The 22,191-nt window shown below is 59.5% G+C and overlaps 2 protein-coding genes across 3 annotated transcripts; one reads left to right on the top strand and one right to left on the bottom strand.

Moving 5' to 3' along the window:
• The first annotated feature begins 2,582 nt into the window (after positions 1 to 2,582).
• On the top strand, positions 2,583 to 9,014 carry SOHLH1 (spermatogenesis and oogenesis specific basic helix-loop-helix 1). 2 transcript variants are annotated; one of them, XM_011957308.1, is made up of 9 exons: positions 2,583 to 2,702; positions 2,974 to 3,108; positions 3,678 to 3,825; positions 4,512 to 4,633; positions 5,331 to 5,524; positions 6,906 to 7,119; positions 7,726 to 7,796; positions 8,142 to 8,207; positions 8,363 to 9,014. In XM_011957308.1, the coding sequence occupies exons 1-9, from the start codon at positions 2,638 to 2,640 to the stop codon at positions 8,578 to 8,580; spliced, it is 1,233 nt and encodes a 410-aa protein (XP_011812698.1). In that variant the 5' UTR covers positions 2,583 to 2,637; the 3' UTR covers positions 8,581 to 9,014. The 2 variants fall into 2 exon arrangements, with proteins under 2 accessions (XP_011812698.1, XP_011812699.1); XM_011957309.1 differs by lacking the exon at positions 8,142 to 8,207 and having other exon boundaries at positions 8,363 to 8,766.
• Positions 9,015 to 16,042: 7,028 nt separating this feature from the next.
• LOC105522725 (epididymal-specific lipocalin-9) lies at positions 16,043 to 18,495 on the bottom strand. The gene is made up of 6 exons (XM_011957310.1): positions 18,400 to 18,495; positions 17,625 to 17,761; positions 17,129 to 17,202; positions 16,567 to 16,677; positions 16,174 to 16,230; positions 16,043 to 16,065 (listed from the first exon to the last, which is right to left on the bottom strand). The coding sequence occupies exons 1-6, from the start codon at positions 18,493 to 18,495 to the stop codon at positions 16,043 to 16,045; spliced, it is 498 nt and encodes a 165-aa protein (XP_011812700.1).
• Positions 18,496 to 22,191: the final 3,696 nt, after the last annotated feature.

Below are 22,191 nucleotides of genomic sequence, written 5' to 3' on the forward strand. Positions count from 1 at the left end.
GGACGGGGGTTGGAGGTAGGCGGGGGTAGGAAGGGGGAGGGTCCAGGGACCCGTCCCCACTGCGGCCCTCTGAGCCCTCAAAACCCCGAAGAACAGAACGGGGTTCGTTAATGGCTAGAAAAGCCCAAGCGCGCGGCCACCCGGCCCTACATCCCTGGGAGGGCTCCGTGGTGGGCGGCGGCTTGGGGGGCTCTGGATCCTTTGCAGGCAGCAGGGCACATGCGCTGCTCTGACCGCCAGCATCCGGCCGCGGAGCCCAGGCACCGTCACCACCTCCCTGCTGTGCTGCTCTGCCCTGGTCAACACTGGTCACTCAAGACAAGCCAGATTCAAGATGACTCTCCCCCACCCCCCACGCCCCCCCGCAGGCTGCGGCATCTGTCCGTGGGCACCACAACCTGGGCTTGGCCTGGGGGAAAGGGATGAGGGCATCCCACCCTGTGCTCTCACCCACACGGCACGCATAACACCTTTAGACGGGTAAGGAGGGGTCCCAACTTAAGATGCTGCAGCCCAACGACTGGGAAGCAGAGGGTCCCCCTGCAGGCCCCCTTTCCCGTGCACGTGCTCACACTGTTGCACATGCGTCACCCTGGCTCAGATGGCCTCACACAGAGCTCTGGAGAACTGCGATTTCTGTCCCCAGACCTTTGCTGGTTTGCAGTGCGGACCAGGACCCTCACTAAGCCAGGACTGTGCCCACGAGGGGCAGGGGGAGGGCCAGGTCCATTGGGAGGATGCATGGCATGTACTTCGTGGTCCCTGGCCTCCCCAGTGTCTCTCCGGAGTGTCCTTCCCTGCTTCTCTAGGACGCAGCCAGCTGAACACGGATGCTTTTGGGGTGGGGGTGGGGAACACTCAGGGAGGTCTGGGATGCTCTTAAGCCCCCAGCAGAGGTTCAGCCTGTGCCCCCGCCACACAGCTCATGGGCATCTTGGGGGTTTTTCCTCAGGTCCCTAGAGAGGCTGGTGCTGCTGCTGAGGTCCCACCAGCCCCAGGCAGGTGCAGCCAGGGCAAGATGGTGGCCTTTCTGCTAACACCCTCCTGCCTGGGGAACTCAGAAAAATCGCCAGAGTCCGCACCTTCTGCATCTGTGATTAATTAGCAGTAATTACACGTGTTGTCAGCAGCAGGAGACTCGCAGGTTCGATGACATTCCGAGAGCTTTAGGGAAACAAAAACTTGGCCCCCTCTGCTGCTGAGGAGCCCCAGATCGCCAGCCCATCCAGCCCTCCCTGGCCAGGGGCAGGGCTGGGAGAGGGCCCAGGTCCCCCAGAGCTTTTGCCTTCCTCTCCAACCCGGTCCTCCTTGTCTGACCTGCAGCGGTGGCTGGGCCGAGCAGGGATGGAGAGACCACCTTATATTACATAACCTCCCTCTGCTCCAAACACTCTTTGCCCATCTTTGGTCCAAAGTTCAGGATGTCAGCCTGAGGCCCAGAGCCACGTCTTCTCCACAGGAGATTGGGGCACCCGGGGCAGACGCCCCCTATGTGGTGGCACCTGCCCAGGCTCCTTCTTGCCGCTCCTCTCAGGAAAAGAGCCCTTGCCACCCACCCTATCTCCTCTAGCTACGGACCTCAGCATGAGCCCAGCCATCCACTCCACCTCCTCTAGCTATGGACCTCAGCACCAGCCCAGCCAGGGATGTCCTCCCGACAGTCCAGCCTCACCCCCCACCCTTGTCCCTTCTGCTTCCCTGAGGGCCACCCCCACCTCCGTGAAAGAGGAAGAGTCTCCACCTCCCCCTTCCCTCTGTCATCCCCCCAAAAGTATTTACCGGAGGACTCAAGCCCAGTGCAGGGCGGCTCCTTGAATTCACCCAGGAGGTGAAAAGAGACCTGGCGCCAGGGCTTTCTGGGTTTGGATGGGGAGGACCCCCGCGACGCCGCAGAAACCTGCTGATAGCATGAGGGGCCGAGCTGGGGCCCCAGGGCACGAAGCGGGGGCGGTGCCTGGACAGGGCCAGGGGAAGGGACAGACGGCTCTGAGGGTGCCCGGCAGAGCTGAGCGGGAGGAAGAGCGCGGACGATGGTGGCCGGGGGTGGGGACAAGATGCCCCTGGCTCTGGGCGACCCAGCAGGGTGGATGGTGACCCTATCCTGAGGCGCAGTACCCGCAAGGGCACTAGATTTGCGGGAAAAGGCAGGCGTGGGCGACTGGGGGGCAGGCGGGTACCCTTCGCTGTCCCTGTGTCCCCCAGGCCTGGGCTAAACGGCTCAGCCCAGCCCGCCCACTCCCACCAGGCACTGGGCTCCTAAGGGCAGGGCCGGCCTCTCCAAAGTGCCCAGGGGCAACGAGACCCTCGCATAAGTAGGAACCAAGGCGACCCCCGGGAAGGTAAGGGCGGAGGCAGGGCCATCTGGGCTGGGGCCCTTTCCCTAGCGTACCGAGGGGGCATGGAGTGGGTGGATCCTCCGAGTCCCTTTCCAGCACCTTTGCAAGAACGCGGGTCACATGGGCCCCGGGCTGAATGCGTGGGGAGGGCCAGAGCGCATGCGCTATGGGGGCGGACTGCGGTGGGGGTGGAGGCGGGCTGGGTGGAAAGCACGTGGCAGGTGGGCAGAGCACACGTGAGGGGGCGGGGCTGCCTGCGGAAGGGGCCGTGCGCGTGGGGTCGCTCCGCAGCTGTGAGTTCATGGCGTCCTGGTGCTCTGAGCCCGACCCGGAGGTCTCCAGCGTCCCCACCGTCAGGGGATGCAAGTGAGGAATTGGGCTGGGGGCCAAGGGTGTGGGGGCCCAAGCACCCAGGGGTGCTTCCGCAAGTCGCTGGGCTCCACTCCTCTTGGCCCTCCTGGGGCAGAGCCCTGGACCCTGGGGGAGGGGAAGGGGTGCAGAGAGGGCCGGGTCGTGTCCCTACGTGACCCAGGTCTGGGCCTCCACCGCATCCCAAAGACCCCCGTTCTGGCATCTGGGACTCCCGGTGGCCTTTTCTGGGGTTCTGAGGACCTGGTGTTCTTGGCTCTCTCGGCAGCGGCGCCTCCCTGTCCGGTGCTCTCTCCTGCTGCGAGGGCTCGGCGCAGAGCTCGGGCCAGCCCAAGGCCCCTACGGTGGCCGATGGTCCCAGCTCCTGCCTTCGGCGGAACGTGATCAGCGAGAGGGAGCGCAGGTGAGTGGCAGTGCCTCCCAGAGGTCGGGGCGCTGTAAAGGGGTGGAGCGGGTGAGATTAGGTTTGTGGCTGCCTCCAGGTGTCAGGCAGCCGGGAAGGGCTCGTGGCCTGTGCCTAGTGGAAGGACAGACTGCACATCTCCAAGTAAACCAGAAAAGCCATGCTGGGGGACATCCCTCAGCCCCTCTTTGCCCTGAAGCCTTGGGCTCCTGAGGCTGTGCACCTGTGACCCTCTGCACTTCTGACTGCCTCTGACCATCCCTGTCCTCTCCACACGACAAAGCAGCCATGATTTGGGCCTGGGCTGGACAGCCTGTCGCCAGGGCCCCGGGGTCAGGCCCAGGCTGTGCTCTGATGTGGATCTCGGGGCTTCACACCACGGGGACAGCTCACAGTCATCTCGTAGCTCACTCTGCCCTGGGGGCAGCTCTCAGTTGTCTTGTAACCCCATCTGCCTGGCAAGCCCCCAGGGTCTCTCTGGTAGGTTCTAGCGGTTGCTGTCCCTTCTGGGGGAGGCCGGGAGGACCCAGAGATGCTTCCAGACGTGTTTGTTTCTTGACCGGAACCAGGAAGCGGATCTCGTTGAGCTGTGAGCGTCTGCGGGCCCTGCTGCCCCAGTTTGATGGCCGGCGAGAGGACATGGCCTCAGTCCTGGAGATGTCTGTGCAGTTTCTGCGGCTTGCCAGTGCCCTAGGGCCCAGCCAGGAGCAGCATGCTGTGAGTTGTAAGGGTAGTCGCCATCAGTTCTCTGGCATCACGGTGATGGGACATTTCACCACCCTGCAGGCAGTGCGTCCCCTGTCTCCTTCAGCCCCCTCAGCCTCCATGACTAGAGCAGGCCACGTTTTCAGCAGGGCCCTTCCTGATTCATTCAAGTCCTACCTGTTGTTATTCCCTCCCTGGAAAGGAGGAAGTGTTCCCTTCCAGTCCTCATGTGCCACTGACTCGTGTTCATTGATGGGTTACCCAGATGCTCTGTGCCAATTTGGGGGAGAGTTGGGGTCCCCGATCCTCCCTGGCTGAGCACCCCCTAGATCATTTCTGTGCACGTCCCCAGGAGAGGCTCCTGTTCCCTCTCTAAGGCCCTGGGGGCTCTGGCTGACCCTGTGAGTGCTGGGGTTGAGGACCGGCTTGGGGAGTGAATCTGTGTTGTCATCTGTGAGGTCAGGGGTCCCAGCATTTGCAGCGAGGCCCTAGGTATGCACAGCCTGATTCAGGAATGGTGGGGTCTTTCTGGGGTGGAACCTCAGTCTGGTTGTCAGCCTGTACCCTCACCTCCAAGTCCCAAGCAGGGACCGAGCTCATAGTGATCCTCCAGGCCCCGGGGTAGCAGTCTAGCCACAGTTTCTTGGGTTTCCCAGTTGACTTTCTGTCTTTGTTTTACTTGTTTATTTAAATTTCAGATTCTTGCTTCCTCCAAGGAAATGTGGCACTCGTTGCAGGAGGACGTCTTAGAGTTGACGCTGTCGAGTCAGGTTCCAGCAGGCGTGCCACACTCTGGGACGGGAGCGTCTGGCGGGAATCGGTTAGTGTCTCCTGGGGCTGCTCTGCAGGGCCGGGTGACCCTGGGAGCAGCAGACCCAAAGCCCTTGGCATGTCCTTGGGAGGGTGTGGCCTGGAGGCCCGGCTTGGCCTCCGCAGGTGGTGACCTGCCCAGGGCCCTGCCGACTCAGGTGGCCAGGCGTGAGGTGACCAACACAGGCGAGCTCCAGGAAGGGGACCGCGGTCAGCAGAATCGAGGGCCTGGGCTGGCGTGGAGGTGGGAGGTGCCCGGGAGGAGTCTCTTGCTCCTGTGTCGGGGGGGTTTGCAGGTGCTCAGTGAGGTGTCTCAGTCCACCCCATGGGCAGCTTCAGGAATGGAGTTTTCTGAAGTCAAGATAATTTGATTCTTTTCAGAATGGCAGCTCCCCAGGTTAAAGGACTATCTGCATCTTTTGTTTAAATGTACCCATTTTACCCCACAGTGGGCTGGGGTGTGGGGCTGGTGGCTAATTAGCTGTGGAAGAATCTAGAACCAGGGGAGTTGGGCAGAGGGAAATTGGGCAGGCGGCTGTGGAGCTTGGCTGGCCCAGGGCCCCCGGGCAGAGGCTGGCTTGGTGGTAGGTGGTGCCTGGGGTGTTCTGGGGATGGGTCCAGCCCTCTGCTCCTGAGGTGGGTAAGTGGGTCAGCTTTCCAGGGGGCTGGGGGTAGACCCAGGATTTTCATCATGTTGCTCCTTTTAGAACTCCAGATGTGAAGGCGTTTCTGGAACGTCCTTGGTCCCGGGATCCGGCATCGGCCGGCCCAGAGCCCCTGCCCCACGTCCTTGCGTCCTCCAGGCATTGGGACCCTCTGAGCTGCACGTCCCTGGGCACAGACAAGCGTGAGGTGCTGTCGGGGCTGTGCCAGGTGCGGGGTGGGCCGCCCCCTTTCTCAGGTGAGTCCTGGGTGTGTGTGGGGGGGTGCCCTTGTCCTGGGGAGCCCGGCCAGACTGTGCTTTAGTCCTAAGAACAGCGGGGGCTGTTTGCAAACAGGAATTCGAAGTTTTCCCAGGCTCTTGTGTTGGTGAGAAACCCAGGTGTTGAGGGCTGAGCTCAATTCAAGGCCCCCAGGCTGTGCCTTCTTTTTGTGCGAAGGAGGATGTGTGCTCTCGGGAGGGAGGAAGTGTGGCTCGAGGAAGGGAGAGTCCTGGCCAGAGGCCACCCTGGGGCTGTTCCCTCCGTCCTGTCTCTTCCTGGGATCTACCTGTGTTCCAGGGAAGGGAGGGCCTGACCTCCTCCTCCCTGGGTACCTGGGTCTGCAGGAAGCTTCGGGACGTAGAGTGACTTGGCCCCATCCTGGTCACTCCATGGATACCTGGGTCTGCAGGAAGCGTGGGGGATATAGAGGGACTTGGCCCCATCCTCGTCACTCCCTGGGTCCTTGGGCCTGCGGGAAGGGTGGGGACGTAGAGGGACTTGGTCCTGTCCTGGGTCTCTGGGTCTGTGGGAGCTGTGGGAATGCAGAGTGACTCGGCCCCATCCTGGCTACTCCGTCCAGCTTTGCGGCCCTGCTTCCTCCACCCGCCTGTGGCTGGTGTGTTTTGGATGTGGCCAGAGATCTATTTTCCCCAGGGTACCCCATCTGCTCCTCCGCTTATGCTGCCTGCCTGTGGCAGGAACTGTAATTGGGGTGAGCCCGGGGCCCGAGGCCTCCCAGCTGTTCCCTCTGCCACCCGGGGCCTTTGTCCCTAATGCCATCCACAGCTGAGCTCTGGTCCCTCTGTGGGTGGCCCTGCAGGGTGTCTCTGATGACCGAGTTCCCCTCGGCCCCCACGGTGCCAGTGTCTGGAAGTCGCCAGGTGCCATGAGAGGCAGGGCTGTGCATTTTGGCTCCCCATGAGTGAGGCTGTGGCCGGGAACGGTCATGCGGTTGGCAGGGCTGGTGGCAGAGCTGGGGTCATCAGGGCATTCCAGAAACCCATCAGCCAGGCACGTGGGGAGGGAGCGGGTCTGAGGGTAGAGCTCGAGGTCCGGGAGGCAGCGCTGAGAGGGTCCCCAGATCCAAGCCCCTTGCAGCTGGCAAAGCCAGCACCTACTCTAGGAAGCCCTCGGCCCCCAGGTGTTGGGCACCCCACCTCTGGGTGTTCATCTTCTCCCCGTTTAACCTTCTGCCACCCACTTCTGAGCTTCCTCTCGCATCTCCCTGCTGCAGGGTGCAGGCAGCAGGGCAGGTACTCCATCAGCGTTAGTGGACTGAACCCTTGAGTTGCAAGGTCCTCGGGGGAAGCGTGTGGGGCCAGGTGGGGAAGGTTGACCCGCATCTGACTTTTCTCCCAGAACCTTCCAGCCTGGTGCCGTGGCCCTCAGGCCCGAGTCTTCCTAAGGCTGTGAGGCCACCCCTGTCCTGGCCTCCGTTCTCGCAGCAGCAGACCTTGCCTATGATGAGTGGGGAGGCCCCTGGCTGGCTGGGCCAGGCTGGGCCCCTGGCCATGGGGGCTGTACCACTGGGGGAGCCAGCTGAGGAGGCCCTCATGCCTGTGCAGGAGGCCAGGTGAGTGCCCAGGCGGTGTGCACGCCTGTGTGTGCGTGAGCGAGCATGTGTGTGTGAGCCTGCCCCACCTTCCCGTCCTGCCTAGGCCCCCTTTCTTGGCATTTGGAAGCTTCCGTCCCTGCTTCCTCTGTGCCTGTGGGAGGGAGGCCAAGGCCACAGCCCAGGACAGGACCAGCCAGCCTTGCCGTGTGGCTTTCTAATGTGTGTTTCTGGAAACACTTTTGTCTTCCTAATTGTCATTTGTTTTGGCTGATAGTAAAATGAGTTTGTGTTTCCTGAGCACATACCAGCTGGGGTGTGGGAGGGGGAGGGGAGGAGGAGGGAGGGGACAAGATGAGCGAGACTGCGGCTGGAGAGAAACCGGCAGAGATGCTCTGCAGGACGGATTGGGACCTGGGAGAGCCGCTGACCGGTGTCCTCAGCGGCGGTGGCTTCTGCACTTCTCCCCACTGGGCAGGGTGGGAGTCAGGAGTGGCGTCAGGAGTGGCGTCTAGATGTTTGCATTTCAAGCTGCCTTTGCAGGACTTGGGACCCAAATGTTTGCTTGAGCTTCAAGGCCTGGGTCCGCTTGTGGCCACTAAGGAAGGGCTTCTTGCCCTTCCTCAGGTCTGTGTTGGGGTCTGATGGGGAGGATGGGACGTCTTTCCTGCTGACTGCCGGTCCCAGCTGGTGGCCAGGTAAGTGGGGCCCTGGGTCCTGGGCTGGCCCCCCTGCATCAGCGCCTGACATGAGCTGGGGAATTGGGACTCAGGCCCAGCGTGTGTGACGTGGGGTCCCAGGGTCTGTGAGCCCCCGTTTTCTTCTCCATTGGTGCTTAGCTATTGGGCAGTGTCTAGCATTGAGTGTCATAGGTAATATGTGAGAGTGTGAGTGAACGTGATGGGACGACCCTGCGTGAGAGCTGGCGGTGTGTGGAGCCCTGTATTCTTCTCGACTGCGTGTCGGTGAGGCCCCTGGTCTAGCCCGTGCTGGCCGGCAAAGGTGTATGGCCCTGTGATATGGTGTGTGTCCATTCCATTTAGGATTTAGTGTTGGGGAGTCCCTTCCTGGTTCTCGTCCAACAGGTGTCCTGGGTCTGGGGCTGCCAGGTATGAGCTCACCTACTTCATCACAGCCTCTGCGCAGCAGGGACAGAGCAGGGCAGATGGGCTGAGGTGGGAGCTCTGCTCCTCTGACCCCACCTGTCTGCCTCAGGCTCCCAGAGCACCTGCCTGTCCTGCCGACCTGTCCTGTTTGCTTCCAGGGTCCCTGGAGGGCCGAGGAGGCAGTGGCCCTGCGTGGGCTCCAGCTGAGAGCAGTCCACTGGATCAGGGAGAGCCAGGCTTTCTAGGGGACCCTGAGCCTGGCTTCCAGGAGCTCCAGGACAGCTCTCTGGAGCCGTGGAGCCTGGATGTGGACTGTGCAGGCCTGGCCCTGAAAGACGAGGTGGAAAGCATCTTCCCTGACTTCTTTGCCTGCTAGCAGCCGGGTTGTGGAGAGGAGGCAGGCAGGGCCGGTGGATCTGGAGCCACGTGTGTCCCTGTCGCCTGCTTGGGCATTTTATTTTGGGTTTGGGTTGCAGCTGCACCCTAATTTGAGCGAGGCTTACAGGCTGTGACAAGAGGATACTGAATATTAAAGAGAGCAGTTTTCCTGGAGGAAGCAAAACCTGTGTGGCTTCTGTGTAATTAGTCCGATTCATCGGGCAGATTGCGCCACCTCCGTTCAGCGTGCAGGCAGCTGTCAGGGATTTTGTTCTGCAAAGTTCGCAGCACTGCGAAATCCCGGAATAACCCAGTCCTGGTGCCCTGGGGTAGGGGCGTTCTGGGTCCTGCTCCCTGGAGGCGATGTAGCTTCACGGTCTTGCTGCCTGGAGGTTGCTGTGTGAGCTGCTTTTCCTGGTGGGTGCCACTCAGAGCTGTAGGGAGGGGAGTCCTTTCGGAAAAGCCTGCTGTCCTCTCCCGGCCCCGGGGGGTTCCAAGGGAAGGGCTGGATTCCACCTCCACTGCTGGTCGCCTCTGCACTCACCATGCGTGGGGAATGGGGACCCTGGGCAGAGGTCACCTGGCCTCCGTGTCTGGTCCTGTTCCCAGCCCTGCACCCTGAGATCTGGAGTGGGGCTGGGTTACTTCGGGGGTGGGGGCAGGTTACTTAGAGGAGGAGCCGAGCTCTTTGGATGATGCTTAGGTGCCCGCCTGTTTTTCAGCCACAGCACAGGTGGTGCTGGTCTCCGACCCCGGATGATCGAGCTCACCCTGCTAGCCCCATCTGGAGACACTGGCTCCAGGTCCCATGTGACCCCCCCGCCAGCCAGGGCAGTGTTCCAGGGGCCAGCGCAGTCTCTGTGCCCCAGGTAGAGGAAACAGGTTTGAGCGTGGGCTCAGAGCCCCACCAGGCTACAGCCCTGTGCTTGCATGCAGCCGCCCCCGCAGCCAGCCAGAATGTTCCATTCATTCCTCTGAGTCATTCAGACAAAGGCTGAGGAGCGCCTGCCGTGGGCAGGAGGCTAGGAGGCTCCAGGGAGCAAGTGCCATACAAACACCAGGCTGTGGGTGGTGGGCAGACTCCAGAGGAGAAGGGGGTGGGGGGCTTTGGTGAGGGGCCCAAGGCCATCAGGACCAGCTCTGAGCACCCACCGTGGTCCCTTGGAAGGGGGTCCAGGTCCAGCTGGATGCCTGAGACGTGGCCATTGGCTGCAGAGCAGCGTCCTCGGGACGCTGTGGCACTGGGCACTGACAGCTCGTGTTGCTGAGACCCCGGGGCAGAGGCGGAGGAGTCTTCAGACATCTGGTGGACAGAGTGGTGGTCGGGGCCCAGCCGGGAGCATGAGGCTGCTCTTCCGCGTCCTGCTCGTTAGGGTTCGACTCAGGCTGCCAGATTTCAAGCGTATCTCCTGGAAGACTATTGTGTTCACTACTGCACTGCTGTAAAGCAGTACCTGAGACTGGGTGGTTGAGGAGGAAAAGAGATTTAGCTGGCTCATGGTTCTGCAGGCTGTACGGGAAGTGTAGTGCCTTCTGCTCCTGCGGAGGCCTCAGGAAACTTCCAATCATGGTGGAAAGCAAAGTGGGAGCAAGCACATCACATAGAAAGAGTGGAAGCGGCCGGGCGCGGTGGCTCACGCCTGTAATCCCAGCACTTTGGGAGGCCGAGACGGGTGGATCACGAGGTCAGGAGATCGAGACCATCCTGGCTAACACGGTGAAACCCCATCTCTACTAAAACTACAAAAACAAAAATTAGCCGGGCGTGGTGGCGGGCACCTGTAGTTCCGGCTACAGGGGAGGCTGAGGCAGGAGAATGGCGTGAACCCTGGGGGCGGAGCTTGCAGTGAGCCGAGATCGCGCCACTGCACTCCAGCCTGGGTGACAGAGCGAGACTCCGTCTCAGAAAAAAAAAAAAAAAAAAAAAAAAAAAACTGGAAGCAAGAGAGAGGAAGGAGGTCCCAAACTCTTCAACGACCAGATCTCACGTGAACTGACTGAGGACTCACTCATCACCAAGGGGCTGGCGCTAAGCTATTCGTGAGGGACCTGCCACCATGATCCAGTCATCTCGCACCAGGCCCCACCTCCAACACTGGGAATCACATTTTGACATGAGACTTGGAGGAGACATCCAGACTATATTACCGTGTGTGCATGTGTGTGCACACGTGTGTCCGTGGGTATGCACAGCTTCATGCTGGTACTCGGGTGTGTGTGCGCCCATGTGTTGCTGTGCATCTGTGTGCTGTGTTGGTGTGTGTCCATGTTTGCACCGTTGCCATGCGTGCACGTTTGTGTGCTGTGTTGCTGTGTGTTTCTGTTCCCATGTGTTGGTATGCATGTGTTTGCACTGTGCAAACTGCATTGGTGTGTGTGCATGGGTGCTTGTGCTAGGTGCTGGTGTGTGCATGTTTGTGTGTAGTGTGCACTTAGTGTGCATGTATGCGTACAGTGTTGGTGTCTGCATGTGTGTGTACTGTGGTGTGCATGTATGTTATGTCTGCACTGTGGTGTGCATGCATGTTTGTGCACTGTTGGCCTGTGTGCATTGTGTGTGTGCTGTGTTGGTGTGTATGCATGTATTTGTGCTCTCGTGTGTACATACGTGTGCACTGGTGTGTGCATGTGTGCACTGTTGGCAGTATGCGTGTGTGCGCTGTACTTGTGCATGTACACTGTGTTGGTGTGTATGCATGCGTTTGTGCTCCCATGTGTGGGCATGCGTGCATGCTTGTGACTACTGGTGTGCATGCCTGTGTTTGCACTGTGTGCATGTATCTGCTGTGTTTGGTATGTGCACATATGCACGTGTTTCTACACCCATATGTGTTGGCGTGCATGCCTGTGTATGCACTTTGCTGGTGTGTGTGCATGTGTAAATTGTGTGTGGGTGTGCATGTGTATGTATACCCACGTGTGCTGGTGTGCGTGTGCATCTCAAGTACAGGCCAGTGCCCTCTCAGGAGGGTGGGATATTGCTGGCCTCCGAGGTCCTGCTCAGCAGCCCCGTGTGTGCTCCCGTCCACCCCATGCCCATTGCCTGTAGGAGTTGGGGGTGGAGACAATGAGCTTGTGCTCTGATTCTGCCCTGAGCCTAGCAGGGAGGTGACTGAGCATGAGCTGCCCTGGGGCTGAGGCCAGCACCCGTCCCTGCTGCTGTGAGCTTCTGGTCTAGAGGCAGGAGGGGCCTCAGGGCAGAATCAGCACTGGCTTCTTGGAGCAGATGGACAGGCCTTGCCTTGCCAGCTCTGCCAGGCTCCCCTCCACAACTGGGCTTCAAAGTCAGAGGCCTCACTGTAGACAGATGCTGGCAGGTGAGGAACAGGGCCCCATCTCAGGGCAGACAAGCGTCACCCATGTTCAGAATGACCCTGAGGCCCAGCCTGGCTTGTGAGGTGAGAACAGCGATTGATTAACAATGCCTGTCCCAGGAGTGGGAGAAGGAGCTTGGAGCTGCAGGGGTCCACCCTGCCCCAGCTTCTACTGTCCTGTGGTCTCTCCCTCATGTCATGGGACTGTGGACAGTCCGTTTCTTTTGGTCTTTTTGTTGCATCCTGGGAGGGTTGGAGGCTTCTGGCACTCCCCTAGGCTGGCTGTGCCAGAGTCTGGCCCCTTTCCTTCGGGCTGTGATGGTGGCAGCCCAGGGGACCTGGAGGGGGGTGTCTGGGATGTCACTGGAAGCTGTCTCCTCTCCCCAGCTGTGCACCGGACATGGCCTGCCAGGGCCTTGTAGGAGCCTGGCCGTGGTTGCTCCTGGGGTAAAAGGAGCAGGCGGGAGTTGGGGGTAGCCATTCCTTGAGCAGGTCTCTCTCCCCGCTTGGCACGAGGCCCTCGCTCCCCTTTCTTTCCAGAAACTTCCAGAATCTTCCTGACTCCTAAACTTCTCTGGCCTATTCTTTCGACCCTCATCAGCTGTCCTTACAGTGGTCCCTGGCACCCAGGTCATGGCTTGTGTGTATCTCTCCTTGGCCCACAGTGGGTGAGCAGCCTCAGTGCTCCTTAATGCCCGGGGGCTCCTTGGAAGAGGAGGTCCGAGGAGAGGATGGCACACCTTGGACCGTTGAGGCGGTTTGGGGGAGGTGCTGGGTCACATGAGGGTGGGGTGGGAGGTGGGGTCCAGGGAGGCCCCAGAAGTGAACTCTGATGCCTATCTGAAGGGTCTCCACCGACAGGTTTTGGGGCTGGCAGTGGGAACCAGTGTGCAGAGAGGAGTGGGGTGCCCTCCCCCTGCCTGCGCCCAGCTTTCTCTGAATCTCTTCACCCAGGAGGTGCAGGAGGCCCCCAGCTCTGAGACGCCCGTGCTTACCTGCCCTCCGGGGAGCCACATCCTTTCCAGGCGTCCACGCCAGGGTGGTGCCTGGTTCCCTGAGGTGAGGGGGAAGGTGGGCAGGTATATCAGTCCCTGCTCATGCTGCTATAAAGAACTGCCCAGGACTGGGTGATTTATCAAGGAAAGAGGCTTAATTGACTCACAGTTCAGCGTTGGCTGGAGAGAGGCCTCAGAAACTGACAAATCATGGCGGAAGGGGAAGGAAACCCATCCTTCTTCACATGGTGGCAGCAGCAAGGAAAAATGCAGAGCGAAGCAGGAGAGAACCTCTTAAAAAACTATCAGATCTCACGAGAACTCACTATCACGAGAACAGCATGAGGGTCCCCACCCCCGTGATTCCATTACCTCCCACCAGGTCCCTCCCACGACTCGGGGGATTATGGGGACTGCAATTCAAGATTTGGGTGGGGACACAGACCACGTCAGCCGGGTCCAGGTCCATCTCCGTGCGCAGCATGAGTAGGAGTGGGCAGGTGGGCTGCCTGGAGGACCCCCCCAGGGCTTTGGGCTAGATGCCCATCTGCCTGAGGGTGGCCAGTGTGTTCCTCCCGTGGGCCTTAGGAATGAACATCTGAGTCTGGGAGGTGCGGGATTCTGCCAACCTGGTCCCTGGCCCTTCCTCCTGGGAGCCCCCAGGAGCCCCTCAGGGGGTACTGTCTCACCTGTGACAGGTCTGATGCCTGCTCTTGGGAGAACAGCCCATGAACTCGGAGGCCACCAGCCAGTGCCAGGCCCACAGCTGCATCCCCAGGCATGGGCAGTTGGGGCAGAGGGACAACTGGGGACTCGCTGTAGAGATGTTTGTAGAGATGGGGTTTCACCATGTTGGCCAGACTGGTCTCTAACTCCTGAGCTCAGGTGATCCACCCGCCTCGGCGTCCCAAAGTGCTGGGATTACAGGCGTGAGCCACTGCACCCGGCCTCACTAGACTTTTGTGTGACTGAGTGCCGCCCCAAATGCCAACAATGAGGGTGGTCTCTTGGTGGTTCTTTCATGCCCTGCCCACCGCCCTGTTCCTTTGTCCACCTGAGGCCCCTGGGGTTGGGGCTGCAGGAGTGTGAGGCCAGGGCCAGCCTGAGCAGCTGATGGTGGGGTGGGTGCTGGGGACGCTCAGCTCTGGCTCGGCTCCCCTTTTTGCCACCTTCCGGGGTGGGGCTAAAGGCTTCTGCCTATGTCCACATCCACCCCCATGCCCAGGCCTCCTCTGGGGCCCAGAGGCTCCTCCTGCACCAATGGGCAGTGGCCTCCCAGCACCCCTTTCTGGCAGCCTTGGCTCTGCTCTTCCAAGGCCAGCTTTCTGCACCAACAGGCCCCGCCGAGTGGGCAGCTTCTCGCGTGTTCCCGCTGCGGCTCCGCTGGGCTCAGCTGGGCCCAGATCCAAACAGGGGGCCGGAAGCTGGGTAGCCGTGGGAATGCCAGGTGCCTCCCACTCCCTCCCATCCCAATGGAGCTGCTCCTTCCCCAGGCCTGGCACCCATACAGTGGGCACTAAAGCTCAACCCAGCCTCACCTTATAGCCTGGAATTCCCAATGGAGGTGGGGTGGGGGGTGGCATCAGGACCCCCATCCTAAGACAGCTCCACTTAGCTCCTTTACAAGCAGGCACTGGCTCTGGGGACAGGTTCTTCCTGAGCACCTGGGACTGTGACCCGCAGGATGACCCTCTTGCAGAGTTCACACAGACGCCAGAGATGGGGCCGCCCAGCGCACGCCCCCAGCACAGATGCTTCTGGGTCTCGGGCTGCAAAATGTTCTCTCCCCTGGGCGGGGGGCAGGGCCAGCGGCCCCTCAGAGAGAGCCGCATTTCTGCTGCACACGCAGCGTCATGTGTCCACCGCCAGGGTCACAGTGCAGGATGTTCCATCGTCACCAGGGCCCCTCTTGGTGCCCCCTTTCTGGCTGAATTCCTACTTCCCATTTGTAACCTCCGGAAATCACCGACGTGTGTGTCCCTCTGCGGTTTTGTGATTCTGAGAGCATCATACATAGGCAGTCGTTTTCACATCTCTCTGACAGGTGCCCAGCCAGCAATCACTTTTAACCCACAAAATCACCGCAGATTGGCTGGTACCTCCCTTTTATTCACCAAAACATGGAGAGGGGCGCAGGCACCTGCCTTCGCTGTGACATTGTTCATCATCTTCCCCCCCCAGAGGCAGTGGCTGAGCCCAGGGAGGGGAGGGGCAGAGAGGGGAGGGACAAGGAGGGGAAGGGCGGAGAGGGGAGGGGTAGGGCCTTGGTTGCCAGTTGCTGTCTCACCCGCATCTTGGGGCCACCACGCATCACAGGTACATCCGCTCCTTTACCCTCAGGGACCCTCATGCAGAAATGCAGAGGTGCCTTTAAAGGCATGTCTCCGGGAGGCTCAGGCTCTGGGAAGGGAAGGGGGCCCTGGAGGTTTTTACTGGGCTGGGACCATTACTGAGAAGGGAGAGGCAGCTTGGAGAAGGAGCCTGTGGTGGCCTGAGTGGTGTCCCTCAAAGGACATGCTCCCATCCTAGTTCCTGGAGCCTGTGAAGGGCATCTGATGGGAAAGGGTCTTTGCAGGTGTGAAGTTAAGTATCTTGACAGGAGGAGATCATTCTGGATGAAGATGGGCCCTCAATCCAATGATACGTGTCCTTAGAAGAGACAAAAGAGGAGACACAGACAGAGAAAGAGGCTGGAACGACACAGCCACAAGCCAGGGATGCCTGGAGCCCCCTGGACCCCCAGCAGCCAGAAGAGGCAGGAAGGACCCTCCCCAGGAGCCTGCGGAGGGAGCACAGCCCTGCAGACCTCGGGTTACAGATTCTCGGGCTCCAGGCTGTGAGAAAGTAAATCCTGATTGTCCTGGTCATCCATGTGTGGTGACAGCAGCCCCTGGAGACTCACCCAGGGCCCCATCTCACTTCCTGCTCAGACCCTACCACCCTGGAAGGCCCCATCACTGCCCTGACTCCAGGATGCTTTTCACAGCATCTTTCACCAAGCGCCTTGTGTTCGGTTCCCAGACTGGGGGGAGGGGTGGGCACCTCCTGAGCTGGGACCCCCAGCCTCTGATGTTGGCCCCAAGCTCTCCCCATCCAGCCCCCTGCCCCTCCCGAGTTGCAGCTCACGCAGGAGAGGCCTGGGCGGGCTCCTCTAACGCTTGGAGTAGCAGTGATCTGGAAGGACAGAGGGGACTTTCAGTGCAGGGACAGGGACCCGGCAGGGGCACCTCCCATCCTCACCCTGTCCCGGCTCCTGCTCGGTCTGGGAGCAGCGGGGCCGACCTTCGTTGGTCAGGTCGACGATGTTTTGTGGGCCAAGTCTGAATTTTTTGCAGGTTTCTTCAAATCTGCTCAGGAAGGAGGGTGCCAGCTGCGGGACCCGTGCTGGGGACAGAGTTGGTTCTGTGTGAAGGTGGGCCTTGCTGGGGGTGCTCAGGCGGTGCTGAGGCTGGGCAGGGGTCACGTCCTGACCAGAGAGGGGCTTTGTGCCAAGTGAGGTGGGAGGTGACAGACTGAAGCACCCAGCACCCTAACGGTGTGTCTGTGGGAAGGAATGGCCAGTGGGAACCACCTCTTCAAAACCCAGGGCCACGGCGAGACCCTCCACCCAGGGTTGGGCCAGATTTCAGAGGTGGTGGGGTCCCCGAGGGAGTCAGAGGCGAGCAGCGGAGGTACCGTAGAGCGCCAGCGCGTGGGTCTTGGTCCCGTTCCTGAAGTTCTGGAGGTGGAAGGTGATGAACAGCCTGTAGTCAGTCTCCAAGACGGCCACCGTGTTCTCGCCCTCATCTGCATGGAGACATGGCTCAGCGTGGCCTGGCCCCGCCACCCTCAGGGTCCTGTGGCAGGTGTGCTATGTGGCCACAAGTGAGGATGCCAGGTCAAGTGGCCTTTGAGGGGGGAAGGGAGGTGCCCAGGGTGCTTGCCCAGCGGAGACCCCTGCACAGGGCGTGGGCGGCAGCGGCACAGCCCCCTCCCTCCTTGTCATCGGGTTGCAGACCCTGGTGGTCCCTCAGTGGGCCCGTCCCCCAGAGCCCAGCAAGACACGCCTGCCTCCCTGCTTCCCCTGGGCCAGGAGCCCCCCTGGAGTTGGTGCCAGGATGGGTCCCCCCAGTTCAGGGTCAAGCTGTTGGAGGCTTAACTAAAATCCCCAGAGTCAGTGCTCACCAGAATATGGCCCAGGCCCTGGAGAAAGGGGACCCCCGGCTGTCAGGCCAGGAGGAGCCTGGCTTCCACTTACAGTTGATGGAGTATTCCCCATTCTTCTCTGTCTTCTCGCAGACCACGACCACAGCCACACACTCCCCCTGCACCCTGGAAGCCAGCCAGGAAGATGCCGGGAGTGGAGCTCCAGCCCCCTGGACGTGCGATGGCAGAATGCACCCCTCCTCCACGACACAGTCTCCCCCTCCCAGTGCCCGGGCCTCATTCCACAGCCCTGAGTTCTCGGGCTGGGCCCTGCTGCAGCCCACCCAACACCCTCATCTCCTTGAGCCTCACCCCAGCCTCAGAAGGGGGGCGATTTCATCTCCATGTTTGGGGAGAGCACGGCGCCAAGTCGACCAAGTCCCTGCTCCCGCCTCACCCCGCCCCCAGGGATCACACGCAGAGGCTCAGGCTCTCGCCAGAGTGTGAGTCAGTGAGTGTGCAAGCCTGTGTGTGAAAGAGTGAGAGTATGCGTTGGGGTGGCAGGGGCATGGGTCTTCCTGATGCCAGCTGAGACGGGCAACACGCACATGAATTCGAAATCAAATTTTAGGCTGCCGTTCTTCAAATGTTCTATATTCCGGACGAAGACCCTCAAGTCCCCGTTTTCTTTAATCCGATTCAGGTCATCTGAGGCCATGAAAATAGAATACCAGACCCCCGAAACCTGAAGACAAAGAGTTCCAGTGGGTGGGGGCTTCGGGACAGCCCTGGGTATGCTTAGCACCCACAGTCTTCCCTCCCAGGGCTCCCAGCCAGATCCCCTCTGCCCTTCCAGGGCCCTCTCTGCCCCCCAGGTCTCCCATCTGTCCCCATATCCCCCCTTTGCCCCCAAGGTCCCCCCTCTGCTCACAGAATGCCCTCTGCCCTTCCAGGGCCCCCTCTGCCTGCCCCAGGTCTCTCCTCTGCCCCCGCAGGTTCCCCTCTGTCCTCTCAAGGCCCTCCTCTCCACCCTCTCCCACCAAGTCCCCCTCTTTTCCCCAGGTCTCCCTTCTACTTCTAGGAACCCCTCTGTCCTCTTAGGGCCCCCATCTCCCTGCTGGCCGCCACTCCACTCTCCAGGTTTCCCCTCTGCCCTCCCAGGGCCCCTTCTAACCTTTCAGGACCCCAGTCACCCTCCCAGGCCTCCCCTGCCTGACCCTCCCGGAGTAACCCCTGCCCTCCCAGGCTGCTGTCACAGCCTGGGGAGGAGAGGGGTCTCCCCTTGGACCCGCTGCCGTGGTCACAGGTCAGAGACCCCAGGCTGGGGGAGGACCGTTTCCTTGAAGCCTGGCCCCTTCCCCACAGACCCCAACGCAGACGCACCCTGGCCATGTTGTAGTTCCTCTGCACAACGGCATGGGGATTGAACTCCTGGGCCTCGACGACGCTCAGCCCCAGGCTCAGCAGAAGCAGAGCCATCCTTGCCGTGGACGCCTCGGCCCTTGGCCCACCCCCTTTATACCCTGCTGCCCTGCGGCTTCCAGCCCCGCGGGGCGGCCCACTCCCTGGCCCATCCACACACATCCTGTGCCCACTGGGCATGCAGCCAAAGGCCCTGAGGCTGGTGCCCTGTCCACCATGGGAAGATCACCCACTCCCTTGTGGGAGCTTCCTGGATCTGTGGACAAAGGGACCTGCTGTCCCCTCACTGGAGGCAGGTACCCTGTCCCAAAGGCAGGGGACAGCCTCTCTCTCAGCCTGCAAGAGGACCCGTGGTGGCTGTGTCCGCAGAGTACAGGGTGTCCCTGTTCCCCTCCCGCCCCCTCCCGCTCCTTCCCCAGCACAGCATCTGGGGCCAGAGCCTATCGTGAGTCATCGTGTCCCCAGACTCAACTGAGGGCCGGGTGCTTATTCTCTCCTTATTCTCTCAGTCCAGTAATGAGATGCAGACGAGCTGGGAAAGTAGAGTTTGCTTCTGTCACCGGGTACAGGGAGAAGGCCGGGAAAATAGCACCAGACCAACTTAAAATTGCAGTTTTCCAGAGCTTGTATACCTTCGAAGCTGTATGTCCACGTGGACGTGTGCATTCATCTAAAGACAGAAGTGATGAACTTCTGCTAATCTATAACGAAGGCCTGAGTCCTGAAGACCTTCCTCTGGAGCCTCAGTAAATGTACTTAATTTAGGGGGGTCCAGGTGCTGGGGTGATTACCCTTATCTCATCTCCTGCTGAATCATGGAAGTTTGGGGAGTTCCTTTAGACCCCAATAAAACTTGTTTAATCCCAAATGGGTCCCGTTAAGAATTCCTTCATTATCTTGTCATGCTTCAAGGCCCAGGAAGGGCCTGGGCAAAACTCTTGGTGGGCTTTTGTTACATTCTAGCCTTTGTTGAAGGGCGCTGGCTCTTTCAGCTTTTAATCTTTAACTTCACCACTCAGTGAGTGCTGAGACGGTTGTCATGGAGGCCGGCCTATTCAGCCGTTAGTGAGACCTGGCCTGCCGCAGTCCCCACTGTCGAATTATGCATGATTGGCCGGGCGCGGTGGCTCAAGCCTGTAATCCCAGCACTTTGGGAGGCCGAGATGGGCAGATCACGAGGTCAGGAGATCGAGACCATCCTGGCTAATATGGTGAAACCCCGTCTCTACTAAAAAATACAAAAATCTAGCCGGGCGAGGTGGCGGGTGCCTGTAGTCCCAGCTACTCGGGAGGCTGAGGCAGGAGAATGGCTTGAACCCGGGAGGCGGAGCTTGCAGTGAGCTGAGATCCGGCCACTGCACTCCAGCCTGGGCGACAGAGCGAGGCTCCGTCTCAAAAAAAAAAAGAATTATGCATGATTGCTATCATGCTTGTATATGTATTTATTATGAGAATCATGGGGGGATGGGGCATTATAGTCTTTCTGGCTATTTCCTGCTGATAGGAGGTCGTTGTTACGGGGCACCGAATGCAGTGTTGGAGTGAAGGAGGTTGATTTGTTCCTAGTAGTACTCTCTGTTTCGGGGGCCTAGAGGCAGCACCTGCTGAAATAGTATGAGCTGGAGGGATGTTTTGGAACAATATGCAACAGCAATACATTCCGCAACGTAAATGATGCCGGTGCCTGCAAGGATGGCCTGCTGTGCAAAAGATGTTCAGCCCCTAGGAAGGCCCTCCGCTAAGCCACGATGCGATCCGGCCATTCACTGATAGCCTAGGGCTGGGGATGACCTGCATCTGTGGATGCAGAGCCTTTAATGCCGGAGAAATATTCCCGGGATTGTCACTTTAATGCCAGAGAAATATTCCTGGAATTGTCAGGTACATACATGCAACATTCGGTTCTGATGAGAGCACAGGTCCCCCCGGCCGCTGTTAGAATGTCTAGGGCCGTTTGATTTTGCAAGATAGCTTTCCACCTAGGGTGCATTTCAGCATTCTCACGGGAAACACTTTGGAGACTGTCGTTTAAGGCTCGCTGAGGAAAATTAGCCTCTGGGTGCCGTATGATCATTTCTAAGCCTGTTGAGGGTGTAAAGATTGCAGCCAGATGACTGTCCCTGTGAAAGACTGACCTGGTCCATCTGTTAAGCATAGATAGGGGATTGGGCTGGATTTTGGATGGTTTTTACCAGGGTCCCTGTGCCCATAGGAGGTCTAGAGTGCAGCGTCTCACCGTGCCCGAGGGCAGCCATGGCCATAAAATGGTGCCACAAAGCCACTGGGTTCCTTCAGGGGCATACCAGTGTAGGCCAGGTCATTGGGACCAGTCAGTGGCAAACAAATCTCTTTGTTGTGTGCCGGGTGCAGTGGCTCACGTGTGTAATCCCAGCACTTTGGGAGGCTGAGGCGGGCAGATCACTTGAGGCCAGGAGTTGAAGACCAGCCTGGCCAATATGGTGAAACCCCGTCTCTATTAAAACAATATAAAAATTATCCGGGTGTGGTGTCAGGCACCTGTAATTTCAGCTACTCGGGTGGCTGAGGCAGGAGAATCACTTGAACCTGAGAGGCAGAGGTTGCAATGAGCCGAGATCTCTCCACTGCACTCCAACCTGGGCGACAGAGACTCCGTCTCAAAAAAAACCAAAAACCAAAACACAAACAAAAACTCAGATCTCTTTGTTGGAGTGCTCTAATACGTGCAGCGGAATCCGTGCCACGATCCGAGTTACGTTAGGCCGGTGGTCAATGTGTGGTGGAATCCATCCCAGGATTCGAGTTACTTTAAAGCCAGTGGTCAAAGGAGGGGTTCTGTTGTTTGCAGCATAAGGGGGCTACTTGGTTTCAATGTCCAGTGGAGGCAGTTAGCCAAATAAATCCATTCCAAATTCGAAGCAAGCCGTCTTTATACCGGACATTTTGTGGTATAATAGCCTGGACATCCACCTTCAGACTCGGCAAGGGCATAGTGAAAGCCGTTGCATCATCCCTTACTTTGTTTACTGAGAATGGCCTTGTGTGCCCTGGGCCTTCTAAAGTTTTGTTTATGGGCCACTCTGAGACATTTGCCCTGGTTACTCCTGTCATTTGTGACCCAGTCCGAGATTTTAGATTTCCTAGAAAGGTTAGCCGGTAAATCCAGTCCTTCCCCTGGATGGGCGACCCCCGCCAAGGCAACCCTGAGGTGCTGGAAAGGGGTGAGAGGCCACAGACCCTGCAAGAGGCTGGCTGCAGGTTATGTGCATAGTCCTGTGTCCAGTGTAAGGGAAGATGAGAGGTAAGAGCAGGAATGATGAGAGGCATTGCAAGACAGAGCGCTAGAAGAGAAAGTCCTAGTGTTTTCTGAATGGAAACGTCAGGCCTTTTAGGGGTTCTGCTTCCCAGCCGTGGTGGTAGACTCCTCTGCTGCAGGGCTCTCGGCCGGCAGGGGTCTTTGCACTCGCGTGTGATGGACCCAAGGATTGATGCCTGCCAGCTTCAGCGCTGTGCCCATGGTCAGGAGCACGTGGTAGGGCCCTTCCATTTCTCCCGTAGCGGCTTCCTTCCATTCCCCCAGCAGCACTTGATTGCCAGGTACGAGTGGGTGGCAGGTGTTTGTGGAATTCACTGCATCCCTGTTGGAAGCAGACTTATGCAAAACGTTAAGAGTTTGTCCTGGCCGGGCATGGTGGCTCACGCCTGTAATCCCAGCACTTTGGGAAGCCGAGACGGGCAGATCATGAGGTCAGGAGATCGAGACCATCCTGGCTA

The sequence above is a fragment of the Colobus angolensis genome, unplaced genomic scaffold (genome assembly GCF_000951035.1).
Source record: "Colobus angolensis palliatus isolate OR3802 unplaced genomic scaffold, Cang.pa_1.0 Scaffold44, whole genome shotgun sequence".
In the NCBI taxonomy this organism is placed as follows: Eukaryota; Metazoa; Chordata; class Mammalia; order Primates; family Cercopithecidae; genus Colobus; species Colobus angolensis.